The sequence below is a fragment of the Triturus cristatus genome, chromosome 6 (assembly GCF_964204655.1).
Source record: "Triturus cristatus chromosome 6, aTriCri1.1, whole genome shotgun sequence".
Lineage (NCBI taxonomy): Eukaryota > Metazoa > Chordata > Amphibia > Caudata > Salamandridae > Triturus > Triturus cristatus.
Window position 1 is genome coordinate 791,442,787 of NC_140589.1, and position 27,976 is coordinate 791,470,762.

The 27,976-nt window shown below is 46.3% G+C and overlaps 1 protein-coding gene across 2 annotated transcripts in view; it reads left to right on the forward strand.

The window, feature by feature from the left end:
• The window catches only part of CCN6 (cellular communication network factor 6), a 185,436-nt gene that overhangs the window by 86,130 nt on the left and 71,330 nt on the right, over positions 1 to 27,976 (forward strand). For both annotated transcript variants that reach the window (XM_085609264.1, XM_085609263.1), the window contains exon 3: positions 27,426 to 27,668. In XM_085609264.1, the coding sequence (XP_085465390.1) occupies positions 27,426 to 27,668 (243 nt within the window). The remainder of the gene's footprint in view (positions 1 to 27,425; positions 27,669 to 27,976) is intronic.

Sequence of the window (27,976 nt, forward strand, 5' to 3'; positions counted from 1 at the left end):
TGGGGGATTGGGTAAATGTGAAACCAGGTGGTATGGTACATGGCTTGTCCAAGTTTAAAGTTCTGTATAAGGTGAGAAAAGTAAATGATAGTTGGGTGAAGCTGAAACATAGTAAAACCTGTAATTTAAGAAGAGTGGCGTTTCAGAAGAATAGTTTGAGTCCCAGTCATGGCGAAAAGGAAGGGGAAAGTAGTGGTTGGCTGTTGATGCATACCTGTGAATTTCAGGAAAGAGATGGAGGTGAGAGAAGGAGTAATGTGAGTGTGGATGCTGCTGTTGGTGACTTTATTTCTTCTGCGCATGGCCATGGGTTTTCTGTTGGACGCATGGTGAGATCTCGCAGACAGCTGGGGGGGTTCGGAGATTTTGTGTGTAACTCATTTAGTCATGTGGCATGCCGCTCATGTTTCTTATCAGCTTGTTGGTGTTTGTTGGAGAATCTTGTATGTGGTTTGTGTAGTTTGTTTGTTTTTCATTTTCCATAGGGTGGTCCCTTTTTGTGTGTTGTGCCTATGTAAAAGTGAGTTGTAATGTTTTTTGTTCTTTTTTGTTCTTGGGAAAGAAGGGGATGTGTTATATTCTTAGTAATGGTATTAATGGTTGCTATGGAATGCTAGCTATGTATAAGAATTATGTCAATGGTGTAACATTCATGTTGTCTTTAGAATGTTTTAGTGGCAGTTGCTGTGTGGTGCTTGGCCTTAGGTGTCACAGGGTTTTGCTGCTTAACAAAACTCTTACTTCTATCAAGATCTGCATGTAACCTGCCTTTAATTACCACACGGATATCAAGATCTAATCAACTCATCATCTTCAAATATGTGACTGCTACATAGAGATACATAGTAGCCATAGAAAATCTAAAGTCTCATGAGCATTCTTGAGATCATATTCCTACAGTACTGGTCTTTGTTTTGCTGTGATGGAAATGTTTTAGACACCTTCTTTCTCAAAATAATCTAAGCAGAAGCATGGTACAAGACTCTAGATCATGGCCCACTCTACTTGTCAAAGAATGCTTGAACACATTCACTAAAATTGGTAAAGAAATGTAAGAGATTCATCAACATCCTTGTGAGGAAGTGCCCCAACCCCCCACCCCTAAAACTCAACTTACCTCCTGTTTCACCCCCATGGTCTCCGTTCTTCCTGGATACAGCTGACGGCATCGGGGGCTGGAAACGCAAGCCAACATTAAAAGTGGACTTTGTTTCACCTTCGCAGGATGGGTGTGCATCGTCACAACAAATGGGCCAATCAAGGAGCGGGGGTGTGCGACAAAAGGGCCAATCCGCTGCCATAGAAGAATAAAATAAAAAAATAAAAGAAGGACTCGATCGAGAAGGAGGTGGGGAAGAAAGCAGCCGTGGAGAAAGGAATGACGGAAAGAGACGCCACCAAGGAAGGTGCCGCAGGAGAAGACCCGAATACAGGAGACGCTGGAGCCAGGGAAACCGCAGTTGAGTGGAGGTTGGAGTGGTGGTCATCGGAGGATGCCCAAGAGCTGCTGCAACTCTGGAGTGTTGCGGCAAGAGGCGGTATGTACGACCGAAGAGGGTGAAGGTTGGGTGGTGGGCTGAGGGACAAAGCTATTGCTATCTCACTGTTGTGATAATTCTTATTTCCCCTCTTTCTTTTCTTCGAGTATCATGATTCTTTTGCGAGACACGACCTCTCGCTACCTCCCATCACAATGCTTTTTTTTCCCTTTTCTTTTCCTTCATCCGCTCCATAAGGCACAACAGAAGAGAAGCTAAGAGACACTCTAAATTGGTTAGTCAGAAATCTAGCCACTGGGCACTCAACAAAAGACCCTCATAGTCTCACGTGTATGTTTATTTTCCTTTTTCTTACCACTGCATGATTCTCCCACTTGGGTGTGGAAAAAAGGATATAACACCGAATCCACTACAACCAAACTTACCGCATTTTTTTGTTGTTGCTCTTCTTCCTCTGCAAGCCTCCCGGGACCCCCTCCAGAATACCAGAACACCTGAAAGAAACCAGAAAGAGAACTAAGCGCAAGAACTACAACCTTTTGTCAAGACTTATTTGGAGAAGAACTCCTAATATTTTGTTTGTTTTGAGAGAACACTTGTGTACCTTTAACCTGCCTTTGACAATAAAACGCCCCAGTATTACACCGATACGGCCTCCTCGCTTCTGTTTCTGCCCGTCCCTCCCACAATCCTCCACTCTTCTCGACACAGACAGAAGGCAGAGAGAAGTGCAAAAAGAACAATTTATGGACAGAATGCTGAACAATATCATACATTCACCCCAGTACAAAGATCTGGGCCTAAATCCATGTTTTTTGCTCCCAATGCCATTCCCGTTTAGACCCAGCCATATTCAAATCAATCTTGACCCAGTTCACCATGGGAAGAGTCCAGCCCGAACTGCCAGGCCAGGTCCTGCCTGGACTGGTAACAAGCATCCAAGGACCGGTTGCGGGGTTTCAACCCTTATCAGCCAGGCTAGCTTGACTGCAGTGGCATGTAAAGCACGGGACTGACGTCTAGACATACCTGTCCCACTCGGGGTGACAAGTGCAGAAAGAATAATTGATGGACAGAATGCTGAACAATGTCATTCATTCACACCCAGTACAGAGATCTGGGCCTAAATCCATTGTTTCTTTGCTCACCATGCCATTCCAGTTTGAACCCAGCCATATGCAAATCAGTCTTGACCCTGTGCCTCATGGGAACAGTCCAGCCCGAACTGCCAAGCCAGGTCCTCCCTGGACTGGAGCCAAGCATCCTAGGACCTGTTTCGGGGTTTCACCCCTCTTCAGCCAGGATAGCTTGATTCCAGTGGCATGGAGAGCACGGGACTCACGTCTGAGCATACCCGTCCCACTCGGGGTGACAAATGCAAAAACAACAGTTGATGGACAGAATGCAGAAAAATGTCATACATTCACCCCAGTACAGAGATCTGGGCCAAAATCCATCGTTTTTTTTGCTCCCCGTGCCATTCCAGTTTAGACCCAGCCATATGTAAATCAGTCTTGGCCCTGTTCAGGCAGAGAGAAAACACATGGCAAAAACAGGGGAAATATTTGTAGCTCTACAGGCACTTCAACAGGAGCAGTAAAGGACCTTTTAAATCTGTTCAACAAATGGCAAAGTCTTTGACAAATGCCAGTAAAACAGAGATGGCCTAGGAAAGATTACAAAGTTTGCGTACTGTGCACAAAATAACTATTTCTGCTACAGGGCCTTGTAAGGATTACTGGCCTTAAATTACATGCACAGCCCAAAATTATACTCATTGCTTTTTCGAGAACCACATTATTTTGATCACTGGTGAATCCTGCAATATCTAGAATGAGATCTGTTACAGCAACACTCTAATCAAAAGGTCATTATAGTAGAAAAGAAAATTAGGCTGATCTCAAGGCTTGTCAAAGACTAGATGTAAAGACATTGGTTGAGTTCCATTCTTGATTGTCAGATTAAAGGGTGATGTCTTCAAGTGTCACGAAAAGTAAGTTCCAAAGACGATTAAAGTTGTATTTTTGCCACAGACATTTGCTCCAGAGCTCCAACAAACTTGATTGTTCTGTTAACCTCACAGCAAAAATAAATATTGATACAGAGTAGCACAGTGAGAGTCTCTCTCTCTGTCTGTCTGTCTCTCTCTCTCTCTCTGTTGAGCAACTCTGTTTCAGAAGTGAGAGATTTCATATTCTGGCACCAACATTTTGTTTGCTGGTACCTCGTTCTTCTGTGGCATGCTTCCCGAACTTCGCAATATAGTCCTGGCCCCATGATATATCTCCGTACAAAACATTGCTGTCCAGAGATTTTCATTTTTGATTTGTGTTTTTGTATTATTAGAGAAGCAATCTAGCTTGGGTAGACATTGCTAATACAGGCTGAACTTTTCTGGATGAAACATTTTTAAAAATGGAGAATGTGTTGCAGTGATGATGTAATATTTTAGGAACCATGAGACCTATATAGTTCATTTTTGTGTCAAAACATAGGTTTTGGGGTTCCGGTAGTCTTAATGAGACAGAAAATAACTCCTCAGATCAACCCTTCGTTCATTTTCCAAAATGGCGGCTATAATATAGGAAGAAGAGACATGTGTAGAAATAAAAAAAATAATAATCCTTTAATGTATGCACCAAACAATGTTTATGAACTGAATATGAAAAAAAATTAAGTTTAATATAGCTGTTTTAGGCACATTTTCATAGTTCACTTTATTTGTTTTGGCAATTGCTTGTGGTAAATTTGCAGAATGTTGAACATTTGAGAAGAGCACATCGACAGGGTAATTTTTTGGTAGCACAGGTTTTGCAAGTACATGTACATGTAAGTTATGTGGGTAGAGGCTTTAGAAATTTCGTAGGTTTCAGCACCCCATCCATATCTTCCCAACAAAATTCACACTGATCTTTTTTTACACATGCATGATCCAAAACAATTACTCATCTTATGATCAAGTAGAATGCTCTTTTTAATGTGTCCACACCCAGAATATGATGTCGGTGGAAGGTCACTTAGCGGGACTGATCTCTTGAATGCCCTGTACCAAAGAAGTCCAAATGCGTCACAGTCAGAACTCATTTTCCACACATGCACAAGGTATTTTTCTATGTCTTTAAAGTCACATTCTTCTTCTGACTTTTAAAACCTTCATGGGCTTTAGCAGCTAAAGCTCCAAACTTTGTTTTTTGTGCCCATAGTTTGCCCATAGTTTCAACACCCGTAAGAATATGTGCCTTGATAAGGAACACCGGGCATCTCTGGGTCAAGTTTCTTGTACAGATTATGAAGCGGGATTAAGTGTCTTTTCTCACTTATTCCATAACGTATCCATAACTCTGACAATCCTTGATTTATGAATATTGCAACAAATCTAAGTAGCACAATAATTACATCTGTGTCATTTGACACTACAATGACTTGATTGGAACCATTTCGAACAGCCCAATCAACATGTGGCACAACAAAAAAGGTCAGCTTCCTCCAATTCTCTGTTCTGGAAGCCAACTATAACGGCTCAGAGTCGCAGTCTAAGACGTCATTGCCATGCGACTGATAGACTAGACGATCAAACCCAACCTCTACTTAATGGAAAGCATAATGTGGACTGGAAGGACCACCAACACAAACAAAGGAAACAATGAAGTGGTAAATAGAAAACTAGACCATCAACTGACTGGGTGAGGCCCAAAGGAAATAAAATGATCAAAAGTGATTGACAGTCGTCATGAAGGACAATGCAGACACATAAAAGACAATAGAATAAATAAAGTAAACAAAACTATGAAAAGGAAAACTGACTAATCAAATGTTTCTGTTCGGCGTCCTCAAAGGCATCATACAGTATTCCTACTAATTGTTCCTAAGTCTATTTGTAAAATTCCCCTGTAAATCCATCTTTGCTAGAGGTTTTATTGTAGGGGAGATGTGCAATTGCCTCTGCTAATTCCTCGATAGATGGCTCTCCCTCCAGAAGTAGTTTGCCATCTGCATTGAGATATGGCAAGGTTAATTTGCCCCAAAAAAACGATCCTCCCTGATCTGAGGTCTTGTTATTTCTGGGCAGTCTAATGTTTTATAATAAGCAGCAAAAGTCCTGGCTATTGCTTGCAGCCTCCTGACCAAGTAGCTTGCATTATTTTGTGTTGCAGAAATAGATACCATCACCTTCCACTGTCTAAGACTCATCATTAAAAAGCAGCCGTCATTTTCGCCCTGCTCATACTGTTGTGCCTTTAGCCTACATAGCATGTATTCTGCATTAGAGTTGTAGAGATCACTAAGCTCCATCTTAACCTTCTCCAACCACTTTCTGATCTTTACTGTTGGGGTCGAGGTATGCTCATATGTCAGTATTTTAATGTTGTGTTTTATTGCAGCTTGTTTTTCTACTCTCTTTTTTGTTGCCTATTGCGGAATCACGCATGACTTGTCCCTGAATAGTAGCTTTAGTTCCAGCCAATAAAACTTGGGCTGAAGTAAATGATCCCTTATTCTGTTTGATATATGTGGTCAGATGCTATTTATTCATTTGGATTTTTCCAGAGGGCATCTTATAGTGTGAGATATTGAGGCGGCATGGTTTCCAATTGGGTTTGGAAGATGCCAGTCTGAGCAGTGATGGACTGGAGTCTGATCTGTGATGGATACCTCCAGAATATCGCAGTTCAGTACCAGTGGCACCATTGGGTGGGGCATCAGGAAAAGATCCAATCTTGATTTCATGCCATGTGCCAAAGGGTGCATGAGCATCCATATGTCTATGATGCCTAGGACGTCCATTATGTCTATGAGGAGTGTCCTAAAAATATGTAAAAGTTTTATATATAAGTTTTTAACATTACATTTATTTATTTATAATGCTTTAATTTAGCATTCTTTCCTATGGGGTTTTATCACTAATCGATTATTTGCTATGGGAGATTGTTGCAATACTTGTGGTTAGCCACATGTGGTGTTGGACATACTTCATCTCTGAAGTGGAGTGATTTATTACTGTTTTAGGTCCCTCTTTGGCTGTAGTAACTATAGAACTGCAGTTTGTGAGTAGCAAAGGACTTACTTCTTTGTGGGTTGGTCGGTGTCTCTGTAAATCTCTACCTGACTGTTCATAACCCCCTCCTTACTCATCCTTAAAGCCTATCCAAGTAAGGATAACCCAAAAAACACATTTGGGTCAATAGCTGAAGGGGGATGACTCCAAGCATATTCTATCTACATCATTATTTTCATTCAACATTTGCGAGTATTCAAGGCGTGAGCTTTCCCAAACATGATAAGTGTCTGTAGCAAGATCTAAGAAAGATGCTGCAGAACTGCCTAACTAAATATACACAGTTTTCCACGTTGAGGCTTATCCGCACTCTTACAGGTAACACACAAGGTGCATGAGAACTAGTAAGCAAATCCTACCTTTCCATCATGTAAATTAAAATGTTGTGATTTAGAAGTAAGGTTGTTTATCCCTACAATACAAAAGCAGATGGGTCCTTAGCCGAAGATGTACAATTTTCTTTAAGAATCAAGCCCTTATAACAATATATGGTTGAAATCAGCTGAGTCTAAAAAAGGAGAGGGGACTTTGAAAAAATAATGGGTTTTCGTGATGGAGACCTAGAAAGGTGAATGCCTGCCCTCTTGAGCCCTGAAGTACCAAGGTGAGGTTGCAAAGCAGTCTGAGATTTTTGCACATGACGTTTTTGCAACCCCAAATTTATTTTGTGCTGCAACTGATGTACCATTCTGTTGCAGTGTAATAATGTGATTCACAGGGAGTCACTGAATCTCCAGCTCCATTAATATTTATGAGGTGGGAGTTCTTTTGCAAATCCCTGCAAATGGTTGCAAATGCAGTGATGGAGGTCTGTTAGGGACAACAGACAGAAAAACGAAAGCAGGTGGAATTAGCAACTTTAAGTACTGGGATAAGAAAACTAGTTCTAGAGGATGCAAGAAATTTGCAAAAAAGCTAACAAAACACATGGCAGTTTGTTGGGGGGTCGCGTCGCAAGGAAAGAAGTTTAAGAACATCAGATCCTGTCCCTGAGTACAGTCTCAGGTATTTTGAACATTTAATATGGTTCCATGGATTCCTGTGTTATGTTCAAAACCAAGTATCTTATAGTAGGTTTAAGAGTATAAAGGTCACTCTATTGGTATTTCTTATTTGGTAAAAAGTGTTTGTTAGAAATGGGGATATCTAGTTGGCAGAGGTAGGTACCTTTGACCAAATAGGGACCCTTGCTTCTAGTCAGGGTAAGGGGTATACACACTTTAGATAACCCCTGCTCACCCCCTTGGTAGCTTGGCACAAGCAGACAGGCTTATACCAAAGGCAATGTGTAAAGTATTTGTACCAACACTCACAGTAACACAGTGAAAACACCACAAATGGACATCACACCAGTTTAGAAAAATAAAATATCTTAATCTAAACTAAACAAGACCAAAAGCTACAAAAATCCAACATACAGTTACTTAGTAGAATGTCTTTCAAAAGGTTGTTGCAAAAATAAGCTTGTAGATGATAAATGCGACACTTTAGACTCAAAGTACCTGGGATGCGCAACGCAAAACAAACAAAAGGGGCGCAGGGAAGGTGATGCGTCGATTCTTCCTGCGCTCCAGTTCCGATGTGACAAGATGGCGCCTCGATGCGTTGCGATGATCCGGTGCGATGCAGCAAAATGGTGTCTCTGATGCGATGCAACAACGTGAAGGCGATGCGTGTATGCCCGACGGCCATGCAGCGAACTCGGTGGTTTCCTGAGCCGCGACAGGCCCTGCGACGTGCTTCTCCGGTGATGCGATGGCGATCAGCGGTGACGGCGAAACGCTTCTTCAGCGATGCGACGGCCATGGGATGCGCTTCTCCGGTGATGTGACTGCGAACAGGGCAGCAGTGACACGCTTCCTCGATGATGCGACAGCGGCTGCTGCGGCGGCGTCACGCTTCTCTCTAATTGCGTCGTGCTTCTAACTCTCAAAAGCAAAAAGGCCTCACACACAGTTACAGGCCTTCCTGGCAGACTGGAACTCCCAGCAAGAAAGCTCAGGGAAGCTGGGGTGAAGTCCTTTTGTGCCTGGGACTTCAGAAACAGGAGACCAACTCTTCTCAGGCCCTTGGAGACTTTTCTTCAGATGGACACAGCACACAGCAAAGTCCTTCTTCATGCAGGGGACACAGCACACAGCAACGTCCCTTGGTCCTCTCCTTAGTAGAAACATCAAACTGCAGGCCAACCTCAGACACACAGCAAGGGCAGTACTTCTCAGTCTCTTCAGCTAATCTTCTTTGGCAGGGATTCCTCTTGATCACAAAGTAGGTTTGGAATCTTTTATATCCTGTGTTTCCACAACAGAAGGACAGCTCTTCTCAGGCCCTTGGAGACTTTCTTTTCAGGACACAGCACACAGCAAAATCCTTTCTTCAAGCAGGGGACATAGCACACAGCAAAGTCCTTCTCCTTCCTTTGGCAGAAATAGCAACTGCAGGCCAACCCCAGACACACAGCAAGGGCAGTACTTCTCTATCAGCTCTTCAGCCTTTCTCCTCAGCAAAGGTTCCTCCTTGATTCCAAAGTAGTCTAACTTACAGGGGTTTCAGCTCCAATATTTATACCCCAAAAGTCTTTGTTCTCTATGTGTGAGGGCACCTGGACCCAGTCCAAACCAGTTCTGGGTGCACTCTGCCAGTGCACAAACTCTTCCTTTGTTAGTGTGGGCCAGGGCCATCAGAAGCACCGCAGGAAGTGGAGCCAGCATTGTGGAAGGCAGGCACAGCCCTATTCAGGCCCAGGTGCTACTCCTCCCACCACTCCAAATGCAGATCAGCCTATTCAACCTAGTGCTGACTCACCCAGACTACTGGAGCCACCCCTGCCACTCTCAAACCAGACAGTCAATCCACAAACAGGCAGAGGCACACAGAAAGGTCGAACAAGAAAACAGCCACTTTCTAAAAGTGCTATTTTCAAACACCGAATTTAACAACCATCCTTCCTAAAAGATGTGTTATTAAATTCTGAGTTCAGGGATACCAGATTCCAATTTTCTATCTTGCTACAATAACAATTTACACACAGAGCATATGCACTTTATCACTGATCAGCAGTGATAAAGTTCCCAGAGTCCTATAGCCAACAACCACAGGTCAGGTAAAAGTAGGAGGAAGAAGCAAAACAGTTTGGGGATAACCCTACAAATAGGGCCATTTCCAACACAGTTCTTAGCTCACTTTTCATCTGATTCAGTTATAGTCTCAGGACTAGCAAAATGAATGGAACTGCCCTGCTCTTGACAACTTTTTACGATTTTATGTAACATAGCCATTTAGAGTTAGGATGGAAATCCTAGCAGACCTCGATTACCCCTCTGTTTAGGTCTACACGAGGACGAGATCAGGCAATCACTACAGGAGCGGGGAAAGCTGCATTCTATCCTGCAAGTAGGAAGCACGCAATTCTTGATGGTATGAATAATACAGACTACTCTGTGGGAGTGCTAGTTACCATCTACAAAATCTGTTTTCCTTGACCTGTAAAACTCAGGTATCAGAAAAGCCCCAAACACCTACACAGTAATACACTGAAAGATCACACTTCATATTGCATAATGAACCCATATGTGGCAGAGATTTGCAATCCACTCTGGACGCAAAGTTAAAAACATTAGCCTATAGGGATATTAAAGACCTTCTTAAGAACAGGTGGGGAGCCCAGCAGGTACTGTTATCAAAGATGAACCCCTAAGAAAGAGAAGGCCTTGACCTTCCAAAAAATATGATTATTAATTAGACAGGAGTGGGTCTTAGTGAAATTAGACCCTACTACCAGGACATAAAATGTTAATAGTTTTTGCTCAAATCTCTCCTTTAAATGTTGTTAATGTTGTTAAGGCCGTTAGTAGTGCCGGCCTTCAAAGCGGCATTATATACACACAAATGGGTGGAAATGAGTTTGGAACCCACCCGGTTTATGTCCTGGCACATTTTAAATAAGACGAGTTTGACATCATTAATATATATAACAAACAAGATTGGTGTCAACACATAACCTTGCCAGATAGCCCTATCCAGTCTACAAGACTCACTGCCCTCACCCTGGATACCATTACGTACCTCGGTAAAAATGTCACAATGTAAGTGATGCAAAAAAGTTGCACTGTCTGTGAAGACCCCCTTTTCACAATGAATGAGCAAATACATGCTTTGAAAGTAGGGCACTTACTTCCTCAAGAAATAGGTGTGGCTTTGCAAATCATGTAGATATTACTGCACGACTCACAAACGTCTCCCTTAAGCAAAAGGGGCAAAAATAGAGGCCAGCTTTGAAGGACAACCTTTCCTTTAAGACGCTTTTCATTAACACCTTGGGTGCTTTGACACCTCTCTGTCAACGACGCAACCAATCAGGTGCGGCTGACTGGGAGGTCAGATCAAAGCACCCAGGCCTGGAAATCCTTCTGGACCTGGCACAAGAGAGATTGCCGCTGCCCGCGTCCCACGCAGTGGGACATCAGCAGGGCAGCTTTCTAGTGGCCGCCCGTCGCAGCCTTCCCCCTCCCCCTTGTTCTGCCTCGCGAGCGAGGCCGCGCCCAGGGAGGAGATCTCCCAATGAGTGTGCAGGTAGGAGGCGGGCCGATAGGGGGCGAGGCTAGCCCCCCCCCCTACTTAGGCGTCCCTCTCACCCAGTTCCTCCTCTGCATCCTGCGTGCCGCTCCTGCCCAAACACGCGATTTGTTTCCCTCCTGGCCGCGCGAGATGTCTTTGCGCCGTCTCCCGGACACGCTGCGGTCGCTGCCCCACTGTACCTGGTGGTCTCGCGTCGGCCGGCGCGGTTTCTTCACTCCCCCCGCTTGATATGCGGTGTTTGCAGCACACTCTCGGGCTGCATGTTTCCGGGCCAGGGGGTCATCAGCATGCGCGGTGAGTTTTGGGGGGGCAGGGAAGTTCTTTTGGGTCTTGTTGGGCCAAGAGCATTGATTGTATTGCGGGCGGGCGGTGGTGCACCTACCGTGGATGCACGGCCGCCGCCGCCATGTTTTAGGATGATTACTGCGCCAGTGTGAAAAGGAAGAGCGGCTTCCTTCATAATGCCCTGCCCCGCCGCATGTGTGAGATCGCGGGTTCAACCGCAGAGGGCACGCCGCTTAATCGTGCGATGGTCGTCGTCTCCTGGTCATGTTGTCTCTGCGGGTTTGTGCTAAGTACCGTGTGTGTCGAGGTTTGTGGAGAGCGTGCAATGGGATTCATGGCTCCGGCATTTGCATCGGGGAGGCATTGCGGGGGTGCTGTTCGGTTACATTCATGCCCAGGCATGCGACCACTGGTGGGGTGAGCGCTGGAAGCTGGTCATTACAGTGTTGACTGCGCGAGCGCAGTGTAGTCGCACCCGTGTCTGCACCCCCCATGTTGAGTCCGTTCGCGGAGGCATGTTTTGGTTGAATTTGGGGCCCAAGTGACCTTCTGAGTTCTGGGGCGGCGCGGAGGGCCAGACACCCTGTTTGTGGAGCATGCAGATGGCACAGTGTCGGCAGGCAACAGGCATGGCCTCAGGTGTTTGTGTTGTGTGGTTGCGGGATGTTCTGGTTGCACTGTCGTTGATCCATGGCCGCCGCTGGGGTTCTGGGTCTGTCGTTTGTGACACTGTGCGGTGGCATTAGATGCTGAAAGCTGTGTGAGGTAATCGCAGGAAAGCACACCTTAAAGAACTTAAAATGATGACTGTATTTTATGTTCTTTTTCTTTCAAATGGGCATTTAATTCTGTTTTCGGAGGCTGAAATAGCAGCAAAAGAGAGAGGCCGGGGGGTTAGATTCACATCACAGGCAACTCGACCTTTGCTTTCGCAGTCAAAAAGAGATGGTGAGCAGCTTTTAGGAAAGAGTCTCTTCTCGTCACACGGGTCGGTTTCTATTCATTTATTGACATTTAAAAATGCTGAGAAATTTGAAAATGTGTATTCCATTTGTGCAGATGCTGCTACCTAAGTGCAACCAACTGTTAAAAGGTGTTTGCTCACGAAAGAATTTAGAAGTCAGGAAAACGAAGATGGTTCATGCTGTCTAACGCACGCTTTTCCATTTTCTGCTAACGGATTTGGTGTTGATTGGTCTCCAAAGCAGTTGGCACTGTAGTATTTTTAATCATTCATACACTGTAGGGTGAACGATTTATAAATAGCAAATCGCTGCGGCGTTTGGCAGACTGAGATTTTCGGCCTGAGAACCGTGCGTGGGAATTTCACGGATGGCCTAAGCGAGTCACTGGCCCCATGTGGCTGGGGGCTGGGAAAGCGACGTTTGCATTGTGGAAATGTCGATCATTGTCTTAGTGTCGCAGCGGGGGACTGGAGCCGGTCTTAGGTGTAGTGGTTGTTTGTGTGGGACCACATGCTTCGTGAGAGCGCCGGGTTTTGGGCGTTCACGGGGCCTTCGTTAGCTAAGGTTTTGTAATCTCAGCGAACTAGTCATCGAGCATAGGCCTGTATTTTTCACGGGGCCACTCATTGAAATGTATCTGTTTGGTTGGGAAAGTCCAAATATCTTCATGTCTAACAGCGAATGAGAACAGCACTTGTCCTTCCTTCCATGCCACCTTTTGGTGGTCTTCAAGGCTGTAGCATTGGGTGTCGGCTCTTAGAACGTGCTGTATGTCCAGGCCAGCACCCCCCCCCCTCCCCCCCCCAGCAGCTCCGCACTCAGCACAGGCTCATCTCTGCTCTGAGCCTCCAGTCTTGCCTGGATCTTTCCAGGGTCCGCGCCAGCGGCTCGTTGCTGCTCAGAGGCGATTGCGCTCCAGCCTGGTGTCGCACTGTAATTCTCCCGGTTTCTATCATTTATCGTCCCCCCTGCTATTTTGTTGTCGGTTTCAATTTTCAGGTGTAATTCTCCTATTTTTAGGTCTCGCCTGACCCAGCGCATGCGCTGGTCTGGCGAGACTGTTTGTGCGGGCTCAAGACAGTGCTACCACTGTAGCCTAGAGCTACAGTGCTTGTGCGCGGGCGCGCGCGTCGCGATTTACCGCGATTACTTTCACGTTTGCGGCCGTGCTTTGATGTTTGATCGAGTTCACATGCATAGTGCAGGATACAAACCAAATCATTCCCGGCAACTAAGTAATTTTCCAGGGATACCCAATGAAACAAGATAAGCTGTTTACATAGATGGACGGCAGTGATCTGGCTTTGTCATTCGAAGTCTGCGGCGTGCCCTTCACCTGTTTCGGATACTTGGGGTCCGTAACGAGTTATTACTCACACATAGTTTCAGCATGAGCACCCCCCCCCTGTGCCAGCTGGTTAGTTGATAGCCCTGGCCTGGACTGACACAGCCAGATCTCTACAGCAGCCGCCTGTGTCTCCAAATACCGTAAAATACGTTCTGTGTGACACCATAGGTGTCCGGTGGCAGTACTGTATTTTCTGTGACTTCCTGGCTGGCCGAATTGTGCGAGGGTAGCGTGCTTGGTCCTTACTAGATCAAAGGTGGAGACGGGTGGTGTCGGGGAGGGCCTTGTCACACTAAGCTACGTGTGAGTGGGTGGCTTGGGGCAGGGCACCACCTCTTATTGTTCACCCCCGTCGTTGGGGACAGGCTTCCAGTTAGCACTGTTGTCAAACATGACGGCTTGCCAAATCAGCATGGTTTTCAGAGTCTGATGTAAGATATAGGCTTTGTTGTCCAAACATCATGCTCATATTTGTCCCTGTTATGTATTCCTTATTGCAGCCCACACGCTGGTGGAACTACAATCCATGCAAGCAACCTATGGGGCAGTTTCCCAAGCTCGGGTTGAGTTAGTGGTCTCTCTTAACTTAACACCCTACACTGGTAGGAGTGGCGCTATATAACGAATTCAATGCATCTGAGAGTGTGGTTAGGGAAACGTGGTCAGTATTAACTTTTGGTATTTCTTGCCCTGCGCAAATGAGTTCATTTCTCTCCAGTTCCCTGGGAAAGGTTTGGGGGGCCAGGGTGACATATGATGAGTCTGTACTCAGTACGGTTTATGTTAAGCGTTTGAGAAACATATGGTCTAGTTTCTATTAGTTTTAGCTTTTGCCCAATGGTAGTTTTCGTTAGCCAGATTCGGAATAGCTGATATTGCAGGACACTAGAGGCGGTTGTGTGTATGTCCAAGTTGGGGAAGGTTTTCTTGTGATACAGGCAAGCTTGCATTGTGGTGCACCACTGCTAATTGCCTCCGGTATCGGCCCGGCATCATCGTGCATAGGCACGCACTTAATGGGAATAAAACCCACATTTCTTATGTCCTTATGCAGTGTCGTTTGAGGGCTAGTGGTTTTTATACAACTTCAAGTCATGATGATGGTAATTTGTAGAGACTTTTATGGGCAACCCCCCTTTATGCAAAATGCAGCAACCAGTCTAATACCTACATGAGACTCCTGCGCCACTGGTCATACATCAGCTTTTCATATGTACACATGTAGGGCTTCATCTTGGTGTAGTCAGTTAAATTAAATTTTGATGGGCAGTCGTGCCTGCACTGCACGGTCACAAAAGTCATGAGGCCGCTTCACTCAGCCATGTCTCTGGAACCATGCAATGCCGTGGCTCATTTTGTATATCCTTGGGCCGGCCACATATTCCTTCATCCCCACCATGCTTTGCTGATTAAAGGAATAAAGTCGCATGTTTTTAGCTCAAACAGAGCAACAGTTACCAATTGCAATGACATGGGTTCACACGCACTGGAAGGCCCTTTACATAGGTTCTCTGGTATCTTTGTCCCAAAATCCAGCATTTATTAGGGTTATCCGGTACTAGGGGGGAATCTCTTTGGCAGTAGTTCCATGCCGGTAGGTACGAAGTGACGAAGTTATGTGTCCCAAGTGGTGCAACAGGATAAGGGAGGGTATATATATATATGTTATCTTGGTAGCAGGACTACAAATATGTCAAAGGTTCAGCCTAAAACCCAGTCTCAACCGAAGTGCAATGGTCAGCTTGTAGAAAGGTGTAACACGGAAATTGATCTACCAAGGTTATTATTGTGATTCCACGCTTAAGTCAATAGATGCTGCTGTCTTTCATCTTTGCCTTGCTATTCGAAAACAGCGGGTGTAATGTTTCTTTCAAATCACAGCCACAGTGGCAGCTTGGTCTATACAGAAAAGTCAGCAGCCTGAGCTGTTTTGAGACCAGCTGTAGGCCTGGGTCTGTGTGTCATACATAACATCTTGAAGGTATTTATTAGTGTGAGTTCCACGCTTAAGTCAAGAGATGCTGCTGCCTTTCATCTTTAGCCTTGCTATTCGGAAACAGCTGGCGTAATGTTTTCTGCAACTCACAGTCATAGTGGCAGCTTAGTCTATACAGGACAGTCAGCAGCCTGAGCTGTTTTTGAGACATGCGGAAGGCCTGGGTTTGTGTGTCATACTTAACATCTTTAAGGTTATTCTCCCTGTTCCACAGGGAGGCAAGGGAAAGCCCAGAGTGACGTGGTCTACCGAGACTTAGCCTGGCTTGCCTCTTCTGCGACCTTTTGAAGTTCGTTTATGTATTGTATGAAGGTGACAGAGGCTGTCACTGTTGTTTGATAGGCACCAGGGCCAGATGACATTTAAGTGCATTGTGTGTTGGAAACTAAGGAGCGGGTCCATTTAGTAAGCACAAGGAGCACGGGGGCGTTTCTCGCTCTAAATGGAAAGTTGAGACGACCCAGTTAAGTTTCAGTGCAAGGCTACATTTGGTGGGGCAATTCCAGGCGTAAAGCATTTAGCCAGACAGCCCTGGGAATTAGGCAGGCGTACGATCAGCTAAGATTTTGTTCAAACTGAGGGAGAGCATATCGACCACAATTAATTGTGGAACCAGAAAAAGCTTTACAAAGCAATGCTGTAGAGTTCTGGTAGAATGCTGTATGGATAGGCTTCAGGGATAAGGCCATGACCTTTCTGGAAGGGGCATTCTTCTTCGACCTGCGTCGAACTGGGAAAGGAAGTAAGGCGGGCTGGATAACTCTTTATTCTACCTGCGTTGGCACATCTTGCCAGGAGTGATTGTCAAAATTTTGTGCCTTCAGCCAGCCTGGGTTAACACCCATCCACTCCAAGCAAATTGTTCATGGTGACATTGTGCCGCATTTACACAGCCCAGTATTTGGCCCCTGGGGTTGTCAGTGTCGTGAATTACTAAATTTCACTGAACTGGAGGTGTGGCCGGGTTTTACACTAGCAGAGGTTTGGGAGTGCAAGCCTCCACCTAGGGGGTGGCTGGCTGAATTTGATGAACTACTTCAAACGTTTCACAGCACTGCAGGTGGGAGAGTGTCAATGACCTGTGCATACTTCAACCAGACACCCCAGAATGAGTGTCAATTACCTGTGCATACTTCAACCAGACACCCGTGAATGGCATGCCCTCATCTACATGGTAATAATTGAGAGAGCAGAGAGCGACCATACCTCTTGAATTTTGCACTTAAACTTTCTAGTAATGGAAGGGGCTTAACACCTTCTGAAATAAGCATGCCCAGAGATGTGCTGCTCTCCACTGACATTTGACAGGTTAATGGGCAAGGCTAGCGGAAAAGCCAGATGTATTGTCATTATTTAAGGCGGACGTGACCCAGGTATTGGCAAGATAGAGACACTGCCAACCATGAGGATATGAACGAAATCATAACTGGGGCTCACAACAAATTATTTGATAAAATAAGAAGTTTCCCTTTCAAGCCACGATGTCGGTGCCACGACATACCTATAGCACAGCAACACCGGTATAACAAGGACTGTAGGCAAACCTATTAACTCATTTCAGCAGCATTAAAGTCCAAAAGCTAGCTTCTATTCAACAAGCAAGGAAATTGGATACGCTGTCCCAGTGGAGAGTAAGAAAAGATTGGGATAAACAGCGGGACTAGTATAAGACTCTATCGTCCAATTTAATGTAACTTAATCTGCAAGTAGAAAGGCTAAAACGAGGAGATGTTGCTAAGATATGGGTCAGTTTGTAGTAAACAATAGGGTAATACGATGTGAAAGGAAGCAAATTTAGGTACCCATGATGTCAGCTTGTGTCTATATACGTAGGTAACCTGGTTAACCCACACGTTACCTTCACCCTGCTTATTGTGCTGTAGCTGTTGGGAACACAATTCCAAGCCAGGAAGGCACCTAATTTGGCCAATTGAAAAATCTTAATAGGATTGCAGGTCCATAAGCGCCTATTTCACCAATGCCTTGTTACCCATGCCATATTTTCCAGCCTGAGAAACAGATTTAGGTGTTGCTCTTCTCGCTCAGCCTTTCCTTGGAGCCAGGGAGGTGGGGAGCGTTCACAAATTTGGGTCCTCGAGCTGAGAGATGTATTCTTTCGCAGCTCAGTCAGTCATATTGGCTTTATCCGGAGTCATGGTAAAGAATGCGTCCATTTAGCAGTTACGTCAAAATGTTTTGTCCTGCTGAGAAATCATGCAATCCCCGCAGCAGTAATTCAGGAACCATGACGCTATCTATACATCACCTTTGTAGACAAAGTGGAAGTTAAAGCCTTCGTGCTAGGATATGAAGGGAATCGATGGTTTGACGAATTCAGCTATGGTTCAGTTCTGGCTCCATATGTAGGTGCTAGATCTTCCCATAATTATGTTAGGAAGATCTGCAGTGGCATCGCTAAGAAAGCTAGGAACACCAGTCACGTCTAAGCTGAACGGCAGCGGGGCCAAACGATATCCTTTGTTAGTCTGCCCTGGGCTTCTGAGTAATGTTGCAAATTAATGCCGGCATTTACGGGTTACAGTACAGGACCCATAACTTAGCCCACTAAAAGCTGGCTCGCAGGGGCAGGGCACCTATAACAGCGAAGGGAGGAAGGGGGGGCTCTGGCAGCGACGGTAGCCTCCCCAGAGCTGTGGCGGAGTTACAGGGCGATCTGGAGGCAGACGGGTACAGTAAGGGTACCTCTGCGACAGGCGGTACAGTAAGGGTACCCCTGTCCGGCACAGTAAGGGTGCCCGAGCCAAGGTCCAGGAGCCGAAGGGGGTTCTGGGAAGACCGCGACGGCGCCCCGTTAGTCCTTCGGGCGGTTGGGGGGCCTGACCAACCGGGGGTGTGCCACAACACGCTCCGCCCCTGTCAGAAGGGGCGGGAGTAGGAGACAGATCACGTGACCCAGTGGATGATCTGAAAATAAATATGTGCCGCACTGCCGGGCATCGACCCACCGTGCGTGCTGGCTCACCAGGCGGGCGGAGCAGCGAGGGGCTGCTTGCCCTGGATCGCCCGTAAGATAACCCATTTATCGTCATACTTATGTTGTATGAAATAAACCTGCAGCAGTTCTTCACCCACAATGAAAGTGTCAGTGTAATCCTTGGGGACGTCTGTGCATGCGTGTTGAATGAAGCGGATGACGGTGTGGTCACTATGCCGCTGCCCGCGTCCCACGCAGTGGGACATCAGCAGGGCAGCTTTCTAGTGGCCGCCCGTCGCAGCCTTCCCCCTCCCCCTTGTTCTGCCTCGCGAGCGAGGCCCCGCCCAGGGAGGAGATCTCCCAATGAGTGTGCAGGTAGGAGGCGGGCCGATAGGGGGCGAGGCTAGCCCCCCCCCTACTTAGGCGTCCCTCTCGCCCAGTTCCTCCTCTGCATCCTGCGCGCCGCTCCTGCCCAGACACGCGATTCCCACCCATTCCACTTACCCTGCGTGGCAGAGACAGCGCGTTATTGGAATGTTTTAATGTTTCTCTTTTGCGTTGCAGGCGGAGTTACAGGGCGATCTGGAGGCAGACGGGTACAGTAAGGGTACCTCTGTGACAGGCGGTACAGTAAGGGTACCCCTGTCCGGCACAGTAAGGGTGCCCGAGCCAAGGTCCAGGAGCCGAAGGGGGTTCTGGGAAGACCGCGACGGCGCCCCGTTAGTCCTTCGGGCGGTTGGGGGGCCTGACCAACCGGGGGTGTGCCACAACACGCTCCGCCCCTGTCAGAAGGGGCGGGAGTAGGAGACAGATCACGTGACCCAGTGGATGATCTGAAAATAAATATGTGCCGCACTGCCAGGCATCGACCCACCGTGCGTGCTGGCTCACCAGGCGGGCGGAGCAGCGAGGGGCTGCTTGCCCTGGATCGCCCGTAAGATAACCCATTTATCGTCATACTTATGTTGTATGAAATAAACCTGCAGCAGTTCTTCACCCACAATGAAGGTGTCAATGTAATCCTTGGGGACGTCTGTGCATGCGTGTTGAATGAAGCGGATGACGGTGTGGTCACTATGCCTACAGAGGCCCTCACCTATAGTTGCAAAAAAAAGCTTTTCTTGCAGCCTGTGTCTTTTTGCTGTTGGTGATGATCAAAGCACCAAGCGCAGTGACGCTATCAACTGTGCCCTAGCCACCTATCTGAGGAGCTGGGTTTTCCGCTCGGAGCCCTCTGTCCTCCCTGCATAAGGACGCTGTACATGGGGCTGTGAATCAGACTACCAGTTGTGCTGGCCTGAGGGAGACGGCTGTACTGGACGTTGTGGACCTTATCCGTTGCCCTCGAGAGTGGGCAATACTTGGTGGTGTGTGCCTGGTCTCCACTGGCCCCACACTGTAGGCATGTGTACCGCCGTAGCACCGGGCACTGCACCTGGCCATCTGCGCCTATCAGGACGTGGGTGCTGTACAGGTTTGCCATCTCCTTGTTATTGCGACAGAATAACAAGGAGACTTGCAGTTCAGGGGCAGGTTTCGGGGGAGTGCAGAGACTCCAGCTTGGGGGACCTCTCCCTTGGAACACCATGGCACTCCCTCCTGACTCGTCGATACCACACTCTGAAACTTCCTGGTCCTTCTCTGCTTTGGTGATAAGAGTTGTAAGGCCCAGTAAGAAACAACCTCATGCGCTGTGTGGCATCGTAGTGCTTGTACAATAAGTGCTATGTGCTTCTGCTTTTACAATAATAAGTGCAATTTGATCCCTCAATGTGCTCCTCAGTGCTCTTCTGGACTGTGCTGTGCTCTTTTGTGCAACGTTAGCCCAGACTCTATACATCCTAGAGAATTGCTGTCTGTGCTTCGTTTAGTCTGTGTTCCTCCTTACTGAAATGTGGTGTGTTCTCATGTGCAGTGTTTCCTCCGGTCATTTTCTTCCGCGTTAAGCTCCTGTGCTCCAGATCAGCTATCTGTGCCTTCTTAGGTCATCGTACTACCCTACGCTGTGTATGCACTGTTTGTGTAATTCGGGTAGAGTATTTACCCAGGTCGTGCAAAACATTTGTTTGGGCTCGTGTTTAAAGTTGCGCTCCTCTGCCGAGTTAGACAGCACTCTTTCGCACCAGTACAGTCCACAGTAAGTGAGAGCAAAGTTAGGAGTGCTATAGTCATGTGAGTTAACACGTATGCTGAAGTTTTTTGTAATCTTTAGTTAATGAGTTAGAAGCCCGACACGCCAGTTCACACTTTCATCCTTCCATAGTGCGATGATAATTTGATTTTTTTTAAAAGGGAGTTAAAACGATAGACGATAACCACTGGAGCGCAAATGACTGAAGGCGAAAGATCGAGAAATGGCTTGTGAAAGAGGACTTGAAGTTAGCCTGGCCGGCTGTATGTAATATCATACGTCTTTTTGTATGCATCAGCCTCGTTTTGTTTCATTTAGTTATCTTAATTAGAATGTCAGCAGCCTTTGCCGTGCCAGAAAACATTGTGGTACGGTTTGAAAGGTGTAGAATGTGGACCTCAATGCAAGGTCAGAAAGCCCCCTTCTAACGCTTGGGAGGCATTAAATGAATTCAGGGAGCCCCCTTACCGGCGCTGTTTAAAGGTTATATTGTGATGGCAGGAGGTCCAATTGTCATGCCAACAAATTTTGTTTTATTGCTAGAAAGTCGGAGAATGGTGGCAGATGATCCTTCTCTGGTGTCACGATCCCCATGTCAAGTCAGAAATCCTTGTGTTGTTGTCATGACGCTCTCGTCATGTCAAGAAGACCCACTGTGATTGCAGTAAGGCTTTTTGTGCAGGCACAAATTCATATTGTTACATCAGTTTTTTTGTGATGTCATGAAGCGTTTTGTAATGTCATGATCTCTATTAGTAAGTTAGGAGACTTATTTTGATGGAATAAAGCTGCCTTATGCTGTTATAGGCTATTTTTGTATTAGAAAGACTTGTTGTGATGTCAGAGAGCTGCATTTGATAGCAGGAAGATTTATTGTGATGTCAGGAAGACCCTTTGGGTGCTGAATCTGATTACATTATTACAAAACCATTTTGCATAACTAGAAAACCCTTTTATGATGTCAGAAACTCAATTTTTAATACCAAAAACCTGTGTCAATTACAAGAGGCTGATTCTTGATGGGTGCTCGATAATTAATAAGTCGTTTACCCAGGCCTTTAAGTGACATTGTATTTCTCCTCTCTAATGTATTTTTATAGGAATTATAAAAATATTTATAGAATGAAAGCATGTTACAGCATTTGTTGATTTAAATGTTCATAAGTCATTCGCAGTAATGTTTTATGCATTCCAGTTAAATTCTGTGCATTCAAACCACGTACAAAGCTTTCTTTGCCCTTAAAGTATTCTGCAACCCTGTCATATGCGATGCATCCAAGCCATTTATAGCTGTTTTATTCTGCACCCCTGTCATAAGTTATGTATCCAAGTGATGGGGCGTGAACAATCCAATCTGTTTATGTCACCCAACACGAGCAGTTCAGACTTTATTAATCCCAGAAAGATGGTAAACCTTTAACATTTACACAGATTTTTGCAGAAGGCATTCATTCGAGCTGTATGGGAATTTTCATGTGTAATCTTGGGGAGCAATTTACATATTACAGTAACTTGAACAAATGAATGCAAGAAGATACGGGCCATTTTTTTATGTGTTTAATATTTCAGGACTATATGTCCCCACTGCTAAATAAGCCTTGCTGTATCGCTGCATTCATTTGCTTTAAAATGCACCATTTGCCAATCTTTTTTAAATTTCTTTCTCAGGCGAGGGACTCTCCCTAGACCACAGATTTGTCCATTGAACTTGTTCACATCGCTAACTAGTGTTTTCTATTGGAAAGGGTAGAGACAAAGCAGTCTTGCTTAGTACCCTGCCCCTCTTCAGAAGTCAGACTTGCTTGGCAACCCAGAAATTCTCTGAAATACTGTATGAGTTTTCTTTTATGAATGCCTAGAAGAACTGAATTTTTAGTCCATTTATCACAGAAATAGTGTTGAAAATCGCACCAAAAAGATGCCAATTTGTAAAAAATGTTTTTCACGGGGGGAAAACCCCCCTGAACCCCTGTTATTGCTATATATTCTTATATACGTTCATTCGGTCTACATACGCCTCACCAGTTCCAAATTCCACCAGCCGCCACTGTAAGCAGCAGGAAACATCAGGAATTACTTGGTTCGGAGCTTATGCGTAGCTGAGTTTTGGGTTTTTCCTTCCATGAGCCTCTTTGTCATTTCTGAATTAGAGGGAAGATTTGGGGGTCAGTGGTAGAAAGCTACCAATCGCTATTTTCAGTCTTCATCATCATGTGTCCACACTCACCCTACTAGTTACAGAATGACCAATGTTTTGATCGGTTGCCAGTAGTCGGGTTCATCACACACACAAACACACACATGCACACACACACAAGGGGTGAACATGTACTTTACATATACCCATGTTATATCATCATCCATGATATTACACCATCTATTATTAATGACTTCACTGGTGACATCGCATGCAATGAAAAACCCAATTAGCAGCTTCATATCAGCACAGAAAAAAAGCATGGAGAACTCGGATGGCCAGATCGTATCTCTAAAGTTAGTAGGGAATTTTCCGTAAAGGATTATCTCAGACTTCTCTTTGTTACACTTAAGTTGAGCAGCGGCTAGCCACTTAAATACAGAGGTCAAGCAGTTTTTTGCGAAGAAGATGGAGTCCGTGCTTTTACCCCTTGTGAAAAGGAGCTGGGTGTCGTCAGCGTAGGCAATGATTTTAGCCCCCAAGTTCTCAGCTAGTTGGACCAATGGGGTAACGTAGATATTAAAAAGAAGGGGGCTAAGGGAAGATCCCTGGGGGACGCCTGTGGCCACTGTCTGAGGGGATGAAGAGGACGGCGGAAGCCAGACCTGTTGCATCCGCCCTTCTAGAAAGGACCTAAGCCATCCCCAAGCAGTGCCTGAAACACCAATCTCGGCAAGTCGAGTGAGCAGCAGTGAGTGTGGAACCGTGTTGAACGCTGCCGACAGGTCAAGCAGAATCAATGCTGCCCTCCCACCGGAGTCCAGACACTCCCGAATGGCTTCTGAGATTTCCACCTGGGCTGACTCGGTGCTATAAGAAGCCCTAAACCCTGACTGGGCCAGATGCAAGAGGCCCAAGCTTTCGACGAACTCTGTGAGTTGTTTGGTCACCACCTTTTCGCACACCTTAGCCAGACTAGGCAGAAGGGAAATGGGACGGTAGTTCCCAGGGCTGAGAGGATCAAGAGAAGGCTTTTTTGATAGGGGAAGAATGTTGGCCTGCTTCCAGACTTCTCGAATGATTGGAGCTGTACCAAACAGATGGTCAGCTATAGATTTTAATGCAAATAAATGATGCATGGATAGCGTTGGCATCCCTCCCTTAATAGATCAATATACAGAAGTGACTGGCATAGCTCAACTTTAAGATTCATGCATTTTTTCGAAATTAAATGCATCTGTAAAGCCGCAGCATTACCAGTCTTAGCATCAAGACGCCCTTGCACAAAATACGGAGAGAACAAAGGTCGGCGCTGTTCAATACTCAAGTAATTGATAGCCTTCTAGACATAAAAGTTAGTTGCAAGATTGCTGTACCATTGTCAACGTCCACCTATCCTCCCAGAGGCTATATATAGGAAAATAATCTAAATTTCGACATCGAGTTCACAGCTGTGGAAAAGTGTACCCACAGTGCTTTCTCTGATGTCATTTACCAGGTCAATGATGATGTAAAATGTGACATCAACAGTGACTATACTGGGGGAGGAGCCAAGATGGCGACCGGAGCAGACGCTTGAGCGCCCGGCTCCGTCGGCCCTTGGCCTCGGACTATCATCCTGATTCCCATCCTCGCCGATTCTCGAGGTGAAACGTGTGCGACGACGCGCTATCCATGCCGCCGCTTCCCCGAAGTCCCAGCCCGCCCGGACGCCGGAGTTCTTGGTGCTTTTGTCCTCCGCCCTGGACCCCTGTTCCATTGTGGCCTTTGCCGGCCCCCTGGAAGCTCCGCAGTCACCGGACCCGCTAGCGCAAGCCCGAGCCCCGCGGTCCCGACCTCACCTCACACCACGGACTGTCGCCAGATGAGCCTGGGGAGGGACGGCCAGACACCTCCTGCACCCTGCGTCTGAAGGGCTGGGGCTGTAAGGTAAGCCCCGGTGCGGCGAGTCTCCTGCCCCGATCTGTGGACCGCGCTGTGGGAGGCTGCCGACCCCCTTCTTCTATTGCCTAGTCGGCTGCAAAGCGAACCCGAGGGAAGGGAGGCGACTGTTGGCTTTCTCTGTTGCGGCGCAGACCTGAGGGGAACTGACTTCTTGCTACGACCCCCCCCCCTGGCCATTGTACCGTCCGGCGGTAAAACATGGCGTTGTTTGCCTGCTCGCGGCTGGGGGGTGATACTCCGGTCTTGCCCGCTGCCCGCTTCGCCCTCCCTCCACCAGACACCAGCTCCACAGTGCCGTCCCGGATTGCTGCCGATGTGGGGGTGCAGCTTCCGCTGACATGCGGCTCCGTTCTGGCTGTCCTGCGGGACTTTCGTCTACAAATGTGTGCTCGCTTGCAGGCACTGAGTGAGCAGTTTGACTCCATGCTGTCGGCTGCGGGTCGTGAGCGCTCCGTTTGTCATCAACACGGCGTGGGTCTGCCAGTGCTTTTGTCCTCTTGCGGGGACACAACGGCTGTGTGTGATCGTGCTACACTGGTGCCTGCATCTGGCTTTCCCGGCACCCAGGATCAATTGCTCTTCAGCTCAACAGCGGATACTTTGTTTCCCCGTTCATTGCTGCCTGCTTCATTGTTGCCTGCCTCACCGCGCCTGCAAGAGTATCCAGCTGAGCAACACCTAACCTCCTCTAGGAATCGTTCACGGTGGCCTACTGCTTCTTTTCTGTGGAACTCCTGTACTCTACATGCCATGTCTGGACTTTATGTGGTGCACAAAGGGACCTCTACAGATGGTCGGCGGCCATTTTGTGATTCTACTTCACCATCTTCCCCCAAGCGGCCATATTGTCTTTGTCTGCACGGGGTGCGGGGCCTTCATGTAGGGGCTGGCTTAATCTCAAGCCCGCGATCGGGCCAGGGCTAGACTGATTTATATCGCCATGGTTTCACGGATGGGCTGGACGGGGACTGGAACTGTATGTCTATGTTGTGCGCACTCGTCGCGATCCGTCTTCCGTCATTTAAATTGTTGTGACAACTCATTTTCACACGACCGCTTTTGGTGTAGTGGGTTCTCAGTGTGTGGAGGCCATAGGGGGCCGATGGTTCAGGGCGCTCTGATGATACGTAGGCTCCTCCCCACTTTCTTCTTTTTGGGAGTTTAGATTGGAATAGTCCTATTCTTTTCTCACCCCCTTTATCATAGGTGTACTGTTTTCTTATCTTTTTTCACTCTATTCTTACTCTCTCTCTTGTCTACATTTCGGGTTTATTGGGCGACAGGCACTATGCTGGGGGGGGGGGCAGGCCGTAGCCTCCGCATTGGTGTAGGGTGGGGGGGTAATTTACTGTTTCTAATTAGTTCTATGGGCCTTTTTTTTCTTTTTATGTTTCTGTACTATACTTGTTTCGATTCTGGGTCCGGGTGTGGGGTTGACTGAGTGGGGGCGGCACTGGAGGGGTGCGTAATTGCTCATGTGACTATCCTGTTATATAACTGCATTGCCTCACTGCCTGAGATTTTACTTCCATTGCTGTTTTAATGATGCTGCTGCTCTCTCGTGTGGTGAAGATATCGTGCGGACTCGAATCTCCTTGGTTCTTACTCTTCACTGATTTTTTTCCTGATAAAATTATTTTGAAAAACTTTAAAATTAACCTTCACTTCTCCTCCCCCTGGTGTCAAGGATCTCTCCAGTGTATAATTCATAAATCGTTGCTAATCTTGACCGTTGAAGCACAGGGGCCGTAATGTTTGTATCAGTGCTTAACCGTATCGTGGCCGGCCTGAAGGTTGTAGGCCCGTATTTGTTCTTTTAATATGCACGAATAAAGGTTTTAAAAAAATTTAAAAAAAAATAAAAAAAAACAGTGACTATACTGATGAGGTAATTTATGATACCATCTGTGATGTCATGTGTGAGGGCATGTGTAGCATTGTGGGGATGTGGTTGGTTGTACTGCTTCTCATACCTATGAATTTTGAATGATCTTTACATATAGGTTGGTAACCATGATCAGTTGAAGATGTTTCTGCCAATTATATTTGTTATAATGTGTGCTAGTCACTGATCTGCACAAACAACTATACCATACATTAGAAGTGTTGTTCATTAAATTTTGATAATGTTTAAGTTACATTCCTTTACCAGTGTCATTATTTTATCGGCACATGTTGCCTTTTTGTGCCCAGTGCCCCAGCTACCTTCTCTGTCCAGTGCACCGGTATCTGCTGCACAGGATATTGGACCATGCTCAGAGAGAATTAAACACAGGGTCTGCCCTTTGAGAACGCCCTGTTACCTGAATCTCTTCCCCACCACCTAGTCGACATATATGCAAGCAGTGGTCGGTGGGCAAAGGTCTTGCCCTCTTCCCAGTACCCATGATTCCAGTGGTCTCTTGCACAGGCTGCGAACATTGTCAAGGGTTGGAAAGTTAATTTTTACATTTACCAACGCCTGTATTTAAAGTTAGAAAAATATATTTCATATGCCCTTTATTGTAACATAATGCTGGTTTGCTAACTGTGTGTTTTTGCCTTTTCTCAGATCTGCTAGCAGTAGGCTGCGAGCTGAATGGGGTGCTTTACCACAATGGCCAAGACTTCCAACCCAACCCCCTTTTCAAATGCCTTTGCGTGAGTGACACTATAGGATGCACCCCAGCCTTCACAAAAGAACTGTCAGCAAGTCAGTGTGTTGCCCATAAAGGTGTAAGAAAATCAGGCCAGTCAAAGTGTGACCCAGAGCTAGAAAAGAACCAACAGTCGGTAGGCTACAGACTGATGCCAGGTATGTATGTTCAGTAAAAACAGGATGTCATTTTTGTGTGTGCAACTAGAACACAAAACAGCAAAAAAATACATAAAGGGCCTGTGTATCGAATATAGGTGGAAAGTGTTACAGTGAAGAGTTTATGTTACTGGTTTCCATCCCTTGGAATTTACACCTGTACATAATTTACATAGCATAATAGCTATCAGTTTTCCATAAGACTTCCATTGGAATCATTGAAGTGCGAAAAACTCTTCTGTTTGTGAAAAGCTTCCGCCAAAAAATTGCTATAGAGAAAAAAGCTATCTTCCTCTTATGAATGCTGC